We start from the raw sequence: 18,392 nt of genomic DNA on the forward strand, positions 1-18,392 counted from the left end.
TTTTTTTTTTTTTAATCCGTTTTATTAATTTACAGTAGAAAAATTCAATTTTTTTTGGGGGGGGGGGGGAGTGGATCCCTCAGATTTCCGCCGTCCCCTCCTTGACGATGGCCATTGCCAGGTTCCGAGCCAGAGCCAGTCGCAGCATCTCCACCTTGGTCACCTCCAGCTCTTCATCCTGGAGCGGAGAGGACACAGATGAGGAGGAGGAGGAGGAGGAGGAGGAGGGAGCGGACGCCGCTGAGCGGGAGGAATCTGGTTTCATGTACAAACATTAAAATAACACATTTTAATAAAAATAAAAAAAATCTAAAAATCTTTTTAATTCAAAGAACTTAAGCCTCCATTCACTTGGGTCTCAACAGTCAGTAGCGTTGTATTCAATGAATCCTTAACGTAGTAATATTAAATCCTATGACGACCATCGTTACGTTCACTACTATGAATACAGATTTCGTCGCTGAGCCTCCGTTCATCCTAAATGCATCATCGTTCCACAACGGGCAGCACTGCTAAGGCTCTGCTCCGTCGGGGACCCTCTCACTCCACCTGCGCCGGGGCGTCCGGGCTCGGCGCGCTGCAGGTGGTGCTGGTGAGCTCCTCCAGGCAGAACATCAGCTGGTGGGTTTGCTCCGCAGAGAAGATGGCCTAGCGGGAGGAAGCAGGCCACGCCTTTCAGTTTGAAAACACTCGAAATGAACTTCAACTAAAAACATCGACCGAGGCAAAGACTTGAAAAAAACACACATGGATGAATAAATACAGACAGTTCCTGTTGAAATGACGACTAATGATTTAAAAATACTTGATGCACGTTAAATAACCCCACAACTCAAAGGACACTCGACTTCCCTAGAAAACCCCCCAAAAGAAGGTTTTAAATAAATGCAACAACTGTTGAAGTTAGTGAGAAAGCCTTCACGTCATCAAAACACACTTCAATGAAGGGACCGGCACAGGAATGGAACGAGGAATTGGAGCGATTTGGCGGCGGCGCCAAGCCCCGCCTGACAACCCCCACACCACACCCAAGGCGGCGGGCGGGGTGGCGGCGGGCGGGGCGGCGGCAGTGACGCGGCCCCCACCTCCTTCTGCTCCAGCAGCGGCAGGGCGTCCGTCAGCAGCGTCATCCAGAAGCTGCGGGGCGCGATCTTGGCCGTCATCAGCGACAGCAGCAGCTTGGCCGCGTCGGCGAAGCTCTTCTCCCCGTAGAGCTTGTGGAACTCCCGGTACTTCCCTGCGGAGCGCCAACACCGTCAGGCGGAGAGTCTTTACAAGGGCAACGTCGCGGGTGGGGAAATGACGTAATGAATCGATTTATAATCAATCTAAATTTTAAACGAATTATTTAATTATTATTATTATTATAAAAAATATGATTTAATTCAAAATTGTAAACAATCACAGCCAGACTCATTGTTGGAACGCAATGGGCCACGCCCACCTAAGTTCAGAGTGTTTTTATTTTAGATTTTATTTCCTACTTTTGAAACTAAAAACGTGAAGGACGTGGCTGTGGAGCACAGCACCACCCGCATTTTTTTTTTTTTTTTTTGTGTAAATACTAAATAATTGATCCTAAACACAGCGCTTCACCATCCTAAACAGCTGTGAAACCAACCGACTGAGCTGCGGTGGAGGAGAGACGAGACGTCACCCTGGCCCTGACAGATACATTACACACACACACACACACACACACACACACACACACACACACACACACACACACACACACACACACACACACACACACACACACACACACACACACACACACACACACACACACACACACACACACACACTTCAGGTATTCCTGTATATTTGCCCTCTTTCTTATAACAAAGGTTAAACAAAAACAAATCCAAACCCTCTTCTCCATAATTCCAGGACTGTAGAGTCATTATAACCTGGAGCCTCTTCAACAGCGCTCCTCCAACTCCAAGCTTCACTTTTTCTAGTGTTTTCCAACTCAGCAAGTAGAGGTAAAAACAACCTCACATCACACCCTCACTTGAATCCCAAAGCCAGGAGGGGGGGATACCACAGGTTTTCAATGTTCACATTTTTGTTTTTTTTCCCCCAAGTACTTTTCAAGCACTTCAGCACAGAAGGGGCTCTTTTCAAGGTATTCCAGCACCACATTTCTGAGGATGAAATTGAAGCCCCTCAAAGGACCCAACAGAGAGAAAAGGTCTGAGTCTGGCTGCAGCCACCCAGACGCAAACAAAACAAACTCTTTAGCCGGAGCGACTCCCTGGTGATTTAAAAGATTTGGTTGACGTAAATGAATGGTTTGCATCACTGTGTGTGTGTGTGTGTGTGCGTGCGCAGACCTAGGAAGGTGAGCCTGTCGCTAAGGAGCATCGCGGGGCCAAGGTTGTCGATCAGGTCCAGATCAGAGAAGGTTCCTCTGGTGCAGTAGTCCTGCAGGAACCTGACACACACACACACACACACACACACACACACACACACACACACACACACACACACACACACACACACACACACACACACACACACACACACACACACACTATCATTAAATCTTATCACGAGGTGGAAACTCAAATAATTCACATCTGGAGTTCATGAAACTACTTCTGGTGTTAAAAGGTTAAAACATGTAAAAGTTCACTTTGCCCTGACTTTACCTTTCTAACTGCAACACGTAGAAACCATGCCGCAGCCTCCACAGTCAGAGGAAAACGGCATCGGAACCTTTCAAACTGATCCGGTGTTGATCAGCGTTCTGAGACCAGCTGAAGCTGTTCCCTCCAAACCTTTATCAGCCCCACAACGGGCAAATTAGCAATTCATCTGCATTTCACCATCCTAGTAACTGACGTAGCTACAGGAGCAGTGGCTGCCATGAAGCGACGCCCGGGGAGCAGTTAGGGGGTTCAGTGTCTTGCTCAAGCACACATCAGCACGCTACCAGGAGGAGCCGGGGATCGAACCGGCAATCTTCCGATGACGAGACAGACCCGCTCCACTTCCTGAGCCACTGCCCCCTTGATACTGGATCAATTTAAAAGATTCTGATTTCTATCTCTCCGATCGACTTTTTTTCTTAACCTGTGCTGTCAGCATGCAGGACGTACAACACAGAGTATTTGTTCCGTTGCATCCAGGACAAAGTTAGTCTGCGGGCGGAGTTCAACTTGTCAACCTGCGACGACTCTTTATTCATTCTTTAATCATAAACAACTGCTGCAACAACTCTGTCCTGTGGACGAGCTGCAGGACGAGCAGAGCACACAAGCAGCGCCGACCCCCCCTCTTTGGGGAACTATTTATCATGTTTGGGTCTGTAAACAACTGATCACTACGGTGAGACAAATAAACATAGAAACAAACAACATTTACATAAAAACATGAACATTGGACAACAACATGTTTTGAAAAACAGTGAATTAGCTCCAGGAAAAGAAACTACAACTGAGCAGATGGCCTCTTCCAGTCATAGTTATGGCAGCAAATGAGGGAGGAAAGGTGTGTGTGTGTGTGTTTGTTTGTGTTTGTGTTTGTGTGTGTGTGTGTGTGTGTGTGTGTGTGTGTGTGTGTGTGTGTGTAAGATGTCCACCGGTGAGTGTACATGACTTATCCCCATTGGTTCTGGTGTAGAAGGTTGGTATTATGTTGCGGCGCCTCCAAGCAGCAGAATGTGCCCCGAAGCCCCCCCAAAGTCCGCACCCCTATAGACACCCTACGGCTGCAGGAAAGCCCAGAGTAGCCTGCCCTGCGGCCACAGAAGACCCCCGGGCCCCCGGAGAAGCCAGAGGGCCGTGGAGCAACCACCACGCCCAGCCCCGAGGAGCATGACCCAGTCCCAGGGAGCACGAGGAGACCCCGCACCCCAGGGGCGCACACATACAACCAACCCCCGGGTGGAGGCACAAGACGCAGCCGCCGGCACAGAACCCGGGTCACGGGCGCAAGGCACGGACTGCAGGCCCGGATCCCGGCCCCACGGCGACAGACCGACACCCCTCCCGGGCCACCCGCCCCATGGGCGAGCCGGCAGGACCCCCATGCCCACCCACGCCCCGCACAAGGGGGAGGCCCGCCCCACCACGGCCGACCAGACGCCCCACCCAGCGTGAATGCCAAGTGCCCATACACGTAGCAGCCTGTGCCCAGCGCGGGGAACCTCCATGTTACACCCCGATGTGTGGTCTATGTGCTGAGTATGAGTTTTGGCACTGGGAGAGATAGGCGAGTCGCAACCGGATCGATCCAGGGGAGCAGCAGGCCGGGGAGCGACCACGCAGACCCCCTCTCCCCGGACCCGACCACACCCCAGCGCGCCCACCTCGCGTACCTGGTGGCAGCCAACCTACAGCGATCAGCCATGGGCGCAGAGAGTCCGCCACGCGCCTCCGCCATGTCGGGCAGCTCCGCGCCCCCTTCAGGCCCCTGGTCAGCCCCCAGCCCCCAAAAATGCGGACTACAGAACAGAGGGCAGCAGGCGGAACCCCCACCCGCAGCCCGACCCCCCAGCGACGAGCGCCCCCCGCACCGAGAGCATCAGAGGACAGGTACCCTGGCAGCACAGTGTGATGACAGCGATCGACTTCTAATAATGGTAAAATAGGATGGAGGATAAAAAAAAATACCAACATTTTCATGGTCGAAGAAAATGACACCGTTAAACCGCGAAAAGCCACATGGTGACCTCCACATCAGCCAGTAACTACACATTGACATTCCTTCTTCAAGCACTGGTCTTCCAGAGTCGTGATAAAATAAACTTATTTAATTCTCCCAAAATAACACAAGTGAAAGCAGCGACACGGAGCCTGGTGGAGCAGATGTGAACTGATGTGGGCAGACATGGGCGGCGCTCACTGACCTCTCTGAGATGAGGGTGGCGAAGGCGGCGTCTTTGGCCCTGATGCTCCAGGACAGAGCGGAGCCCAGACGGCTGTTCCTCAGAGCTCGTTTGGACATGATCTTACAGATGCTCCGCACTGGGGGGGGGGGGTTCATTATTGTCATCATGTCAATTTAAAGTGTTTGTGGGAGCTCGAAACTTTTAGTATCGCTGCGACTTTTCTGCACGAAATGTCCAAATCGACAAAAAGACGAGTACTGAAACATCTCCAGTTGTTCCTGTGATGTGCACAATGTGTATTATTACAGGAAGTGATGTTTGGGCTTTTTTTCCCCATTGTAATTAAAGAAACAAAGAGGACATTTTTTCAAAAACTTATTTCCTAAATCCCACAGTTTTTTACTGAAAAGGAACATTTTCCAGTCACAAAAGGTGAATGTTCTCTGTGTGTGCTGGAGAAAATGATCCAATGAGTGTGTATAATCTAATTTGTATGAGTTTATAAATATGGCACAAGAACTGATTTAATAGTTTGCCTGAGTGATCATAATCATTGTTTATACATCAAAGAGTCATACGCATACGATTATGAACACTGAAAGGAGTGTGTGCGTACACACACACAGAGACAGAGAGAGAGAGAGAGAGAGAGAGAGCGAGAGCGAGAGCGAGAGCGAGAGCGAGAGCGAGAGAGAGATCAGCCACAACATTAAAACCCGCACTTATAACCCTAATACTGTGTAGCTCCCCCTTGTGCTGCCAAAACAGCTGTGAGGTGGAGGCATGGACTCCACCAGACTCTGAAGGTGTCCTGTGGTATCTGGCACCAAGACGTTAGCAGCAGATCCTTTAAGTCCTGGAAGTTGGAGGTGGGGCCCCCATGGATCGTTCTTGTTGTTCCAGCACATCCCACAGATGCTCATCAGATCGGACCCTAACCCCACCCATCCACATGATGTAGAAGAAAAGGTGATTCATCAGACCTCCACCTTCTTCCATTGCTCCATGGTCCAGTTGTGACGCTCACGTGTCCATTGTAGGAGCTTTCAGGGGTGGACAGGGGTCAGCATGGACACTGACTTCACTCCCCACGTGCATCAATGAGCCTTGGGCCCCATGACCCTGTCACTGGTTCATCGGTCGTCCTTCCTTGGAGCACGTTTGGTAGGTAGTAACCACTTCTAACAGATATATAAAAATATCTCGCCCCTTGACAGGTGCCATTGGAACCAGATGACCCATGTTATTCACTTCACCTGACACTGGTTTTAATGTTGTGGCTGATCAGTGTGTGTATACACTGACATGTGTGTGACTATAATGTACATGAGGACTAAAAGCAAACAACAACAGACCCTGTTCAGACATGTGCCGCTTCTCACAGATCCTCAGCACCTTGACGGCCTTCCGCTCCGTGTCCAGCGGCACGCGCTCAATCTGCTGCTCCAGATAAATACGACCGAACTCCGGACAGTGGTCGAAGTAGTCCACCGCCAACTGCCACAGACTGCACACACGTGCACGCACACGCGCACGCACACACACACACACACACACACACACACACACAATACAACAATACAATATTTTTATGTTAATATATTTCTATAATAATCTATTTCTTCTATGTAAACATTAGCCAAATTCAATTCTCACGGTTAATTTCAGAAAGGTACCTCGCCTTTCACTACGATGAAAAACCAGTGCTCGTTTTTAAGTCATGTTCGCTGTGTATTTTGTTGTCAGAGCAGATGTTACCTGTGATGTTGTCATAATGTTACCTGTGATGTCATAATGTTACCTGTGATGTTGTCATAATGTTACCTGTGATGCGTGAAGAGACCTGATGCGTACTCCAGCAGGAGAAACTCTCGCAGGTTGGAGCCAAAACTGAACAAATAAAACAACAGCTCATCCTTTATTCATTGTATTTGTTTGTTTGTTTCTAATGTTGTTCTCAACCTCACAATATAAAGACAATTTATTTTAAGTCTTAAAGGTGCAGTGTGTAGAACTTACAGAACGGAATTGGCAGAAATGAATATAATATTCTGAAGTATGTATTAATTAATTAATCCCATGAAAATATGAATTGCTGTGTTTTCGTTAGCTTAGAATGAGACGTTTTTAATCTAAATAGGGAGCAGTTCGTTTCTCCACAGTATTCAGCATGAACCTATCCTTAAAAGTGACTTGGATGGGTACAGTGTTGTTCCAATCATGTGTTTGAGACAGAGGGAGCACCTACTGGAGGTTGTGAGACTGAAGCAGCTTGCAGTGATCCAGCAGGTCGGTCAGATGAGCAACAAACCACCAGTTGTTGAGGGCGATGCTAAAGCAGAGGGAAACCTATTTACACAAACTCAGAATGGTTCAAACAATTGGGATGCTTTTGGAAAAAATATTAAAATTAAAAAAAATCACAACACTTAAAAACTAGGATTGGTGCATGCGCTTCTTAATGTGTGTGTAGATATATTTACCTGCAGTCCTTGATGACCTGGTGGATGTCAAACTCAAAGGCAGCCAATAAGATGCTGTCCAGGGGCTCCGGAACACTCCTGGAATCTAGGAACATGGCCAAGCATGACTGCCACCCACACCCACACACCCACACACACACACACACACCCACACCCACACCCACACACTTAATTCTTCTGTGCATATACTAGAAGTCCAGTACAAATGACTTGATCACACTGATCTGACAAAAGGACAGCAGGAGGACTAAACAACGGTAACATCACAACATTCAGACCTCGTGTTGCAGTGACATTCCAGGCCTGTGTACCTGTGCGTAGAAATGCAGTTCGGTGGGCTTCACCGTGGGGTGCGAGAAGAGCAGCCGGGTGACCAGGAAGTGATACCAGGTGCCGAGAAGCCCCTTGTTTTCCAGCAGGGCATCCTCGTCGCCGACCAGGATCTACACAGAGAGCACCACATCATGCTTTTAACGTATGAATGGTGAAGGTGAGCACGGATCCACGTGACCCCCCCGGTGAGAACAACCAGAGCTCCTGACCTTACAGATGAGCTCCAGGTGGAGGTTACTGGCAAAGGAGTTGTCCTGCAAGCAGCGCTCCACCTCCTCGTGCCAGTGTCTCCACGTCACGTCGAACTCCGTCAGCGTCTGGGTGCCACCGGGCTGGAGGGTCAGAGGTCACAGACGACAACTCAAACAACAAGAGATAGACTTATAAACGGACATTTCATTTGGCAACGTTGCTCAATCTTTGCGGCTTGTTTTGGCCAGGAAGGAAGACTTCAGTTATGGCTCAAACGGTAACATTTGAGGCATACAGCCACATTAAATTATGCCACGCTGCAGAATTTCCCTTTAATCATTTGTTATCCCAAATTTATTTAATTTGCATTGGTCCAAGGTGATACACTTAAACTGTGGAGAGGGAGACTGATCTGATTAACAACAACGAGTTGAACCCACCCACACGAACACATAAATCAACTGATCACACAGAAAACTGCACGTGTGATCCATTAAAGCGCATTAAGGAACATTAAGCAGGGCGTGTCCTACGTTGTGGACGGGCATGTTGTTCAGCAGGTTGTCCATCAGCTTGTACATGCTCCTGGCTGCCGGCTGCAGAGTGGCCTGCTTCACCAGCATCTGTCTGGCTTCATCCATCCTGCCCTGGAGAACATAACCCACCACCTACACAGCAGGGACAAGGCAGCACTCAGAAATAAAAGCTGGTCTGGATTTCTGAGGGTGACTTTGTGCAAGCGATGTCAGGACGGCCACATTTGCCATTTGATCAAATCACAGCCGTCTAGGAAAGTTCTGAACTGTTTACTACTGTTTAAACTTTACTGAACAATATACAGTTAGAGTGCTATTTTGGGGTCATAACTTAGTAATTATCAAAACCCTTTTTTCCCTCCATTACAGACATCCAACATGCTGAAATTTGAAAGCGTTCAAATTGAAGGTTAAAAGTATGGCCAATGAAGCTCAAGATTCTAATTGCTTTACCTCCTTTATTTCCACTCCTTTCAATGTGTAAATGTTGTTTTATATTGTATTGCCCTACCTTTTATGTGTTGTATGTTTATATGGTGTGTATTCAGTAAAATTGTCTGATGCTTAGGCCAGGCCTCTCTTGTAAAAAAGATTCTGAATTTCAATGAGACTAACTTGGTAAAATAAAGACACAATAAAAGCATGTGTCAAAAAAAGTCACTTTATCTTTAACATCATACAGGATTGATACAGTTCTTTGTTTTAATATTTTGCATTGAGGATGATCTCCAAAAATCAATTAAATCCAGACATCCGACAGATATCTAATACAGTGTCATTGCATCAATGTTATCGAAGATAAAACATGCACAACAAATACACCTCTATAGATGTTTTAAACGACAGAGGTGTATGTGTTGGCGTGTTGCACCCACCACGTCCCAGAAGGTGCCGTGTTCAGCTGGACTCTCGCTCTGCAGGACCTCCCGAGCCTTTTCATCCACATCAGCCTTGTGCAGCCTCACCCAATCCAGCAGGTGGAGCAGCAGGGACCCCGCTAAGGAGGTTCATAACATTACAATTTGAAGGTCATGAAATAGATGAGTTTGTGAAGTTTTACCTGCACAATTTCTTACCTGGAGCTGCATCGATAAACAACACTTCACACAGGTTCCAGATCAGCTCTATCGCCAGAAGAATAGACACCTTTAACGGAAAACAAGTATATGATTTTAAAATAAAAAGAGCGTGTCCACGGTTAGAGCAAAGTCATTGAACAAGTTTAACTTATTGTTTTGCTTGGATTTTTATTATAATTATAATTATAATTATTATTATTATTATTATTATTATTATTAATAATAATAATCTTCTTGGCGTTTTTCCTGTTAAAAGTATCTGCAACCACAGTATGCGCAGACATGGTTGAGGTCTCGTTCGAACCAGCATGTTTCAGACACCTTGTTGCTCGAGTTTGATTAATATCGATCTAGATTTGGAGCAGAAACTAGTGAAAGACTGTTGTAAATTGACCGGGGTAGAAGAACGTTGGCTCGATTTTATTAGTTTCAGGAGTAGGGAGCTTTGTGACATCATCATCCAAAGTTATATAAGTCCAAGCTTTGTCTCTCGGAACTCATTTGCATCCAGCAACCTGTGCCTTGTGGACTGCATAGCGGTTACTACGTGTAGACAGACAAACCGAGCCAATGCTGTTCAATGGAAACTTGGAAAACTGTAACTTGTGCTGCTTTTCACAAAAATATAAGCAGTAACAGAAGGTGTTTTCACACTGCAGGAAAGTTGAAAAAGTGGAAATTGAAGGTGAATATCTGATTTATTTACCTTTGTGAAGATGGTCTTGTTTGTTTTAAAAACATAACAAATGTCACGTTGTCTTGATAAAAATGACCTTCCTGAAGATAACCTTGTTTTTGTACTCAAAAGATTACATATCAGGCGATTTTTATAAATAGTTTTATTTGACTACTTTGTGTTAGTTGTAAACTTCTTTGAATTTATGAAGATTGCCTTTTTTTGCACTACAAAAGATATTTCCAGTCATGGGATCTTCATAAATACTATGATATTTTGTTTTGTCCAAATTTTTGGCCAACTTTTCAATTAAACAATTATCTGACACGTGTTTCCTCTAAAATAACCACCCCCCTCTATTTTGCAAAAAAAATAAAAAAAATGAAAAAAAAAATGTTCGATTCAAATATGTTCAACTGGTCTAACATTTTAGATTGAAGAATCTGGAAATTTGGAATTGGTGTCGATATAGAACAATGTATTTTATGGAACCTCGAAAAACTGTATTATGTACCTAACACGCCTAAATGAATGCTGCCTGCAGCTATATTTATCGCTTGTTACAACTTTGTCTATGTGACCGAAGAATTAAAGTAGCTGTATCCATATGATTAAGATCAGCAGGACCTCCCTGGTAGCTACAACAAAGAACCTACTTTATATGCATTTCTTCACTGGTGATAAAAGGATCTCAGAAGGTCAGGCATTCACATAACCATACCTGATTTCCATACTGTGTAGCCAGTTCTGTGTCATGCGTTGAAACTGCATACGAGAAGAACAAAATATACTGATGAGATAGGATAGTACTTAAATAATCTTTCGGGGGGGATTTAGGCATTATAGCAGCTCAGTGTGGAACATGAAGAACAGAGTAATAGTGTGTGTGTGTATATATATATATATATATATATATATATATATATATATATATATATATATATATATATATATATATATATATATATGTATAAACACCAAACTCGCAGAATACATATATATATTACAAATATATAATTATATGTATCTAATGTATGTCACTGTGTAAATACATAATGTATTAATGTAATTAAACTCTTTCAATCTAACATTTAAAATACTGTACCTGCAACATGTTGGAGCTCTTCCATGCAGGCTCGCGTCACTGACCTGTAGTTTTTGCTGATGCTGACAAATCTGAGGGGATAGACAATGACAACCGTGAAAACCATAATTTATGATATTTAGTGGTCCTTTGAAAAAAAATCCAGACTCTATTACAATTTCAAGCATATTTATAACCTTGGAAATGCCACATTAAAATTAAAACCCTTACTGTGTTTTTTTGTTCTTGTTGGGCAGGTCCTCTTTAATGGTCTGCAGTCCAACGAAGATGTGATGAGACTCGTTGAAGAGTTTGCGTAAAATGGGAGAGTAGATGTCCTCATCTTTCCGGACCTCATGGATGAAGGCGCTGGCGGAGCCTGTCGCACCTGACAAGAGGTCGGGGAGAGTTTAGACAGAAAGTACGTACGTCTGGAAGAAGACAAGACAGCAAGCGAGCCATGGGACGGCAACACCCTCTCCACAAACCTGACGCTTTGAAAATGGTCTCATAAGTCAAAATGTCTCCAGGACCCCAAACAAATCCCAGATGCGTTCCGTCCGTGCCCGCAGGGATATTCTGAGTGTGGAGGGAGGAGAACATGGGCTCGTTTGTCTTTGCTACACACTGATAACATCGTGTCATAAGATCAGACACTTCACTACTATTCAATGTGTAAAAACAGTTATGTACCGACTTCTCTCGGCTGAACATTTGCCGTTTTGTCATCTATAATGACTGAAAATACATCAAGTAGAATACAAAGGAACCACCTTCATGAGGTGCCTGTTTTATTGTTCGTGGTAAAAAACATTGAATGTTGTCTTGCATTGAATGTCAGTATACTAACAACAAACCTTCCTTTTTATTTTGAAATATGACTTGATATGACTTGATACAAACTGTTCTGCATTCCACTGAAAGCTTATGAATCAGATGGACATCTCACAAGGCCTCGTGTTGTTATACTGCGGACCTGGCTGCGTTGTTGCGTTGCGAATGGAACGAAAAACGAAAGCACAAAAGGAGACAGGTGCTAAAGTAGCTTCGTCGCCACGGTCAAGCCACAAACAGAGACAGTGACTCACAGTGACGGTCGGCTCGACGTCCACCTCCTCCATTTTAAACCGTTTGGAACAAAACAACGGGGTGAGGACACCGCCAACCTGGGAACACGCGAACGAAAAGCCCGCGGCGCCACAGTCGCTCGCTCGCCCCCGTCGCACGGCGTCCTCCCGCGCCTCGACCGTCCGGCGGAAGGACCCCCTCCCGCGGCGCATGGGTTGTGACGTCAGAACCAGGTCCCCCCTTCTGACGCCTGTTCGAAAAGCGACAGCGTTCGGGCTGATTATTTGTTTCCCTTTGTTTTCGTTTTCATGGTGTTTGGTGCCGTTCGGGGCTCATCTCGCAACGCCACGCAAACAACGCCACGTCGTATTAAAGGGAAGCTTATAAACGCAATAATAAATGTTATTGATTTGTTTTTGTTTTTATATTCGTGGGGAAATGGTGGATTCCCTTCGTGTGGCTGTTTCAATGTGCGTGCGTTTTGATTTGGGGCGCCTCTAAACGCCGATGTTTAAAAACAGAGCGAAGTCTGTCAAACCAATTCACAACACTGCACACGGCTTTGGGAGGGAAAAAAACAAGATGGCCGCCGGGCTCCACTCCGTTGCCCCGATAAAAACACCTTTGAGTTCCCACCCCCGGGACGACGGGGGCCGCCGGTTCACCGGCAGGGGCCCGCCGGTTCACCGGCAGGGGCCCGCCGGTTCACCGGCAGGAGGCCGCCGGTTCACCGGCAGGGGCCCGCGTGTCCTGCGCGCCGCGAAAATCCAAACATTCGACCGAAATGTCGCGGGGCCAGCGCGAGCGGGGGGACGCGCGCAGCCGGCATGCGCGTGCACGCGCCGCTCAGCCCTTCTTTGACGCGCACGCGCACGACCCCGCCCGCGCCCCCGGCCACGCGACCGCGGCGAGCCAATCGGGGGTCGATGCGGTGGACGCGCATCGCCACGTGGTCGCGCACGTCGCCCGGGCGATTTAAGGGATAAGCGAGTACGTGCGCGCACCCGGGTTCTTTGTGTCGCGGCGTAGAGGAGCGCAAAAAAGAGTCGCCATGGCCGACGAGAAACCAAAGGTGAGTTCCCCGGGGCCGCGGCGGCGTCCCTGCGCGTCGCCCCCGCCCCCGCCCCCCCTCCGCGTCGTCGGTGAGCGGTGTGGGGGGGTTGTGTTTTAATTCCGTCCGGTGCAAGTTGGGAGCGAACGAGAAGCCACCGCTGCTTGGCCACACCGGAAGGATTGTGAACGCGCAGCCGGAGGCGCGCAGATCGCACTGTTTGATTGTAGAAAGCGGTGTTCCGTCTTTACGCAGTTAAATCACACACACATATATATATATCACATATATATATATAGATACACACACACACTTTCTATATTTTTTATATACATTGCAACTCTAAATTGTGTGTGTGTGCGCTCCCTCCCTCGCAGCATCAGTCCGGGAAGCTGCTGTGTATGAAAGCTGCCATCAGCCTCTTCTCGCAGCCACTTCAGCCGAAATCCCCAAAATGACTTTGCAGGGATCGACCGCCAGATTCCTCCGTCACGTGTTTCCGTCTGAATTCAGGGGGGGGGGTGTTTGACGCCAATGTTCGAAACGTCGCAATAACTAAGATTCAAGAGATGTCCGTCCTGTGGGTTGAGGCAAAACCAACTGTCAGTCAAACTGTAAACGTGCACGCCCACAGCCATGTCCTTGGTGCAGTAAACTATTCAACACTTCTTATATAGTATATTTAGTATACTTATACAGTATTTAACAAATGCACTTTATTCCCCTTACTGCTGTGCATGATAGCTCCACTATTTATTGTAGGCTACTGTAGACATGAACCGACTCTTTGTTGATTGTTGAATGTAAGTCAAGTTTAGTTGTGTAGCCGTTAATCGCAATACAATCTCAAAGGGCCTCACAACCCCACATATAAGTACAGTGTGAGTAACTGAAACCGGAGTCAAATTTCTTACATCTGTTAAAGCATGTTTGGCCAATAAACCCTGATTCTGAATATTTATTTTTATGCGCTGATGTTCAATGTCAACAACCGGGTGTTCTGCAATAAGGGGACATTTATAAAATAGATTTGTTTCCCTAAAACGAACAAAGAAGACAAATCGTTATCACAATTATTTCTATGATCATTAATTGTCAACTAACTCTTTCCAGACAGTATTAAATTGGCAGGCCAAGTTTTACTCTGTGAACAAGAGCATGACTCTTTTATCTTTAATCCTCCTCTTATTTAATTATAACAATTACTTTTGACAAGCATATAGTGGTTCATTTACGTGGGTATTTGAACACAAATGCGTATATATCACTGTCCCATGCAGTGGCAGTGTAGTGGTTATAATAAAGTGCATGAGTACAGGTTCATCATTGTGTACTTTAGGTCTTGGTCGATACAGTGTCCCAATTCGGTACAAAAGTTCCACTGAACAGCAAAGGCTTGGGCCAATAATTTAGGGTCATTAAAATAGCAAAATTGACATATAATACGTTTTATCTAAGAGATGCCTAACATGCTTTTGTGCCAAAAGAAAAACAAGTCTCTCTTTGATCTTCGATATGTATGTCTGTTTGTATAATATTTTTGTATGGGGGATTTTCTCTGATAAAATGCCATATTTTATCCTTGTATCAGGCTGGTTTTTCCCTAGTTCTTAAGATGTTAACACACTCATGGGTGGAATGGAGGAAACAGAAATTTTCAAGCGGAAAGATAAACAAAAACATAGTGTTTTGAGTTCATATGTGGAGCTGTGTTCTAGTCCCCAGAGTGAACCATTCAATGGTTTGCCAAACGGTTCACAGGCCGCCCCCTGTCTGCAGCTGGTTGGTACACCACTCAATGACTTCCCCCTGTCTTCAAGATGTCGTTCTCCAACTTCCCTGTGTCCGCAATAGGTCTCGATATCAGTCACCGACTTTCTCTCGTCTGCCACCGCTCCAAATACGCCGTGGTTGCATGCCAGAAGTTCTCTTTTGTGAAGTCTTTGTTTGTTTACTACCTACTTTAGAGTTTTCATGTTGACTTCAGTAACCTCTGAAGTGAATCCTTTATGACCCGTCTCTTTCTGTGTTAAACCCTCCCCCCGCCCCCCGCCCCTCTTTCAGGAAGGAGTAAAAACGGAAAACAATGAGCATATAAACCTGAAGGTGGCCGGTCAGGATGGCTCCGTCGTGCAGTTTAAGATCAAAAGGCACACGCCCCTCAGCAAACTAATGAAGGCCTACTGCGAAAGACAGGTATGCACTGCAGTAATTAGCCTGCTCCCGCCATCTCACTAAGTTGTTAGAGTGTTTGTCTAATGAGGAGTGAATTTTATTGGCCAATACTTTGCCAACTCAATGATAAATGCTATGACTATAGTTAAGGCCACATACAGGGGCAGTGGGTTCTTAGGAGCATTTTCTCATATGTACCTGATCATTTCCAATGTAATTGTCATATTTATGCTCTGAGTGATGGGAATAAACAGTGTTGATGTGCTTTTCTTCATAAGGGCTTTCATTGACTGTTTTAACAAATACCTTTGCATCATGTTTCTGTTTTTATCATTTTGGAGCAATGGGTAGGACATTAAATGCGAACTGATTTTATCACTATATGTGAAATCCCGTCACTCCATCTATCTATATTACCTGACGCACCAGATTTTTAGGCCTGCAAATTCTCCGGGGGTTACTACTTCATACAGACTGGCTGCATGTTCTGTCTTTCATTCCACACAGTTTAGTAAAAGCGACTTTTGATTACATAATTAGACCACACTTAGAAATTAGAACACCGGGGGGTATGCAGAATATTTTTCCCCTTTCACATGCTCATTTACTCTTAAAGGCCTCCTTTCCTAAAAATGTCCCACTATTTAGAGAGATGAATGGTAATCTCCACTAGTCAGAGTTCCAATAAATATGAGGTTTGGGTGTTGTAAGTAGCAGTGAACTTGGTACTTATTTTGTAATTTAATAGTGTTCCTTATCCCCCGTGGACTTAAGTTTGAATTTAATATATACATTTTAACTTGTGCTTGGGCTGTATGTCGGTCTTAATGTTGCCTCTGCGATGGTGAAGAACTTACAATACAAAGTTGAATCCTCCCTGTCCAATGTGAAAGGCGGGAGATTTCTATTCTTTTACGTAGTGTTAAAAAAACCTTTTAACCGACAAAGCAGTACAACTGAGGATTCCTTTAATACTTGTCCTCAAAGAATTCATCCTGTTTAGTCCTTGGCATCATTTATCCCGATGCCTGTTAACTTTGGTGCTACTCGAGAACCTTAAGCTCTCTTTTTTTATTATTTTAATCATTTAATCATTAGGTTGTTTTAAAGATAAGAATGTGAGTCTATAATTGTCACTGTGAACTCGATTGAAACTTATAATATTTAAGTTTAAAGATTGAGCTGTTGGGGAGGGGGCAAACTTTAATTTACAGCTTCAATTGTTTGGCTGCTCATTTTTAACGGAAAAAATAACGACGAAAGAGAAAATGCTGCCATGCTTCTTTAAAGGAGGGTAATATGTTTTCCAGTCTTTGCGAGGGTGGAAAGTACCACGCTCCCTCCACCACACCAGTTATCTCAAACCTTGGCCTGCTAGCGTGGCAAAACAGACATTGGTTCTGCTGCATATTTGAAGCTAAGAGCGCTTCCAAACGGCTCAATCCTAAACTTAAAACTCGTCTGTAATCAGCTTTAATGAGACCTGAATGACTTGTAACATGTGTTGTTAAATCAAACAGCATATTGATTAATATTGATTAATATTGATTAATGAAGCACACGTGAACCCTCTTTTGTTATTAGTGGTGGGGGGGGGGCTTTTCTTTCTGGATAGGTGACGGGATGAGCTTGTGTCTCTGCTGGCCGGGGCTGAGTCTGGCTGTGCTTCTCTTCCCCTAACACGCAGGGTGTCTCTCAAAACCCCTGGTACCTCTGAGGTTTGGCCGTAAACGTTGCCCGCCCCCTCCTGGCAACGTGCCGGGGGCAACACGGTGTTGGAATGCGGAGCAGCTTCTTGAGTTGCGTCCTGGTCTGCTGTTAAAGCCAGTGTTTTGTCTCTGTCTTCCCAGGGACTGTCAATCAGGCAAATCCGGTTCCGATTTGATGGGCAGCCAATAAATGAGACGGACACACCTGCACAAGTGAGTCGCGGCCTGATGGCGCAAACATAAAACTGAGTAAAAAATGATGAGGCAACGATCCTGGATTGACCTCAGTGCCTGTCTCTGTTTACAAATATTTGTTTTCCTCTCAACAGTTGGAAATGGAAGATGAAGATACAATTGACGTATTCCAGCAACAAACTGGAGGTCTCCATTAATCCCCCCCCCCTCCCCCGCTCTTCACTCTGCTCCACCCCACCCCACCCCGCCCCACTCCACCCGGCTCCCCTGGCTCCCTCGGCTCCCGGTACACCCCGACTGTTTCATTGCAACTCACTCTTCTGTCTCAGAACAATGCCATGCAGAAGACGTGTGCGTCCTCGACTACACATTACTGCTGTTGTATAGAGTTAGGTTTTAATCTTGCCCTCGTTACCTTCACTTTTTGTACATAAAGAAGTCTCTGAGTTAAGGTTTTTATTTTTATTCCCGTCGCCGCATCATGGCAAGTGTCGCGGGTCCTGGTCTCAAATTGAAAGGCGTGTTTTGGAGGACTGTCGGGCCTGTTCAAAGTGTGATAACTAACTACAATGACATCATTAAGTGAATGTTGGACTTCCGTCTAGGCTTAACCATCGTCATGGAAACGTGCCGGAGGAGGCTGTCTTCTGAACATGCGTCAGATCAAAGCCGTTCAAGGAGTGGGACTGGGTTGTTGTTTTATATGATTTTTCTTTTTTTTTTTTTTAAATAAAGTAGTGGATATACAGAGAAAGAAACATGTCAACATGTGACATACACACTAGGCCAAGCGTAACATCTGGGAAGCCTGGAGAGAACTTGGATTCCAAATAAGAGTCTCTGGTCTAATGAGATGTTTGTTGAAATAAAGCTATTGTGTTTCTATCTGATGATGTGGCTCTCTGGGGTTATTGATAATGGCGTTGGGACGTTGTTGATGATGATGATGATGAATATTTATGGGGATC

At 45.6% G+C, this 18,392-nt stretch overlaps 2 protein-coding genes across 3 annotated transcripts; one reads left to right on the top strand and one right to left on the bottom strand.

The window, feature by feature from the left end:
- Positions 1 to 15: 15 nt before the first annotated feature.
- nup85 (nucleoporin 85) lies at positions 16 to 12,686 on the bottom strand. Its single transcript, XM_080009813.1, has 19 exons — positions 12,315 to 12,686; positions 11,715 to 11,805; positions 11,458 to 11,614; positions 11,248 to 11,318; positions 10,864 to 10,907; positions 9,464 to 9,533; positions 9,263 to 9,384; positions 8,385 to 8,519; positions 7,869 to 7,991; positions 7,638 to 7,769; positions 7,327 to 7,433; positions 7,092 to 7,175; positions 6,668 to 6,733; positions 6,199 to 6,350; positions 4,862 to 4,979; positions 2,340 to 2,440; positions 1,086 to 1,237; positions 550 to 648; positions 16 to 178 (listed from the first exon to the last, which is right to left on the bottom strand). The coding sequence occupies exons 1-19, from the start codon at positions 12,504 to 12,506 to the stop codon at positions 80 to 82; spliced, it is 2,115 nt and encodes a 704-aa protein (XP_079865939.1). The 5' UTR covers positions 12,507 to 12,686; the 3' UTR covers positions 16 to 79.
- Positions 12,687 to 13,280: 594 nt separating this feature from the next.
- On the top strand, positions 13,281 to 18,314 carry sumo2b (small ubiquitin like modifier 2b). Of its 2 annotated transcripts, XR_013844385.1 has the most exons (5): positions 13,281 to 13,366; positions 15,410 to 15,541; positions 17,371 to 17,442; positions 17,559 to 17,710; positions 18,030 to 18,314. XR_013844385.1 is itself a non-coding variant. In XM_080009087.1 (4 exons), the coding sequence occupies exons 1-4, from the start codon at positions 13,346 to 13,348 to the stop codon at positions 17,619 to 17,621; spliced, it is 288 nt and encodes a 95-aa protein (XP_079865213.1). In that variant the 5' UTR covers positions 13,281 to 13,345; the 3' UTR covers positions 17,622 to 18,314. The 2 variants fall into 2 exon arrangements, 1 of the variants encoding a protein (XP_079865213.1); XM_080009087.1 differs by having other exon boundaries at positions 17,559 to 18,314.
- Positions 18,315 to 18,392: the final 78 nt, after the last annotated feature.

Source organism: Zeus faber, assembly GCF_960531495.2.
Source record: "Zeus faber genome assembly, chromosome: 11".
Lineage (NCBI taxonomy): Eukaryota > Metazoa > Chordata > Actinopteri > Zeiformes > Zeidae > Zeus > Zeus faber.

Bases quoted from the DNA above. Each gene is read 5' to 3' on its own strand.
- sumo2b (XM_080009087.1), top strand. From the start codon at position 13,346: ATGGCCGACGAGAAACCAAAG. The intron at 15,542-17,370 runs GTATGCACTGCA...CTGTCTTCCCAG, and splicing joins AGGCCTACTGCGAAAGACAG to GGACTGTCAATCAGGCAAAT. The intron at 17,443-17,558 runs GTGAGTCGCGGC...TCCTCTCAACAG, and splicing joins AGACGGACACACCTGCACAA to TTGGAAATGGAAGATGAAGA.
- nup85 (XM_080009813.1), bottom strand. From the start codon at position 12,506: ATGCGCCGCGGGAGGGGGTCCTTCCGCCGGACGGTCGAGGCGCGGGAG. The intron at 7,992-8,384 runs GTAGGACACGCC...CTGACCCTCCAG, and splicing joins ACAACATGCCCGTCCACAAC to CCCGGTGGCACCCAGACGCT. The intron at 6,351-6,667 runs GTAACATTATGA...ACGTGTGTGCAG, and splicing joins GGTCTCTTCACGCATCACAG to TCTGTGGCAGTTGGCGGTGG.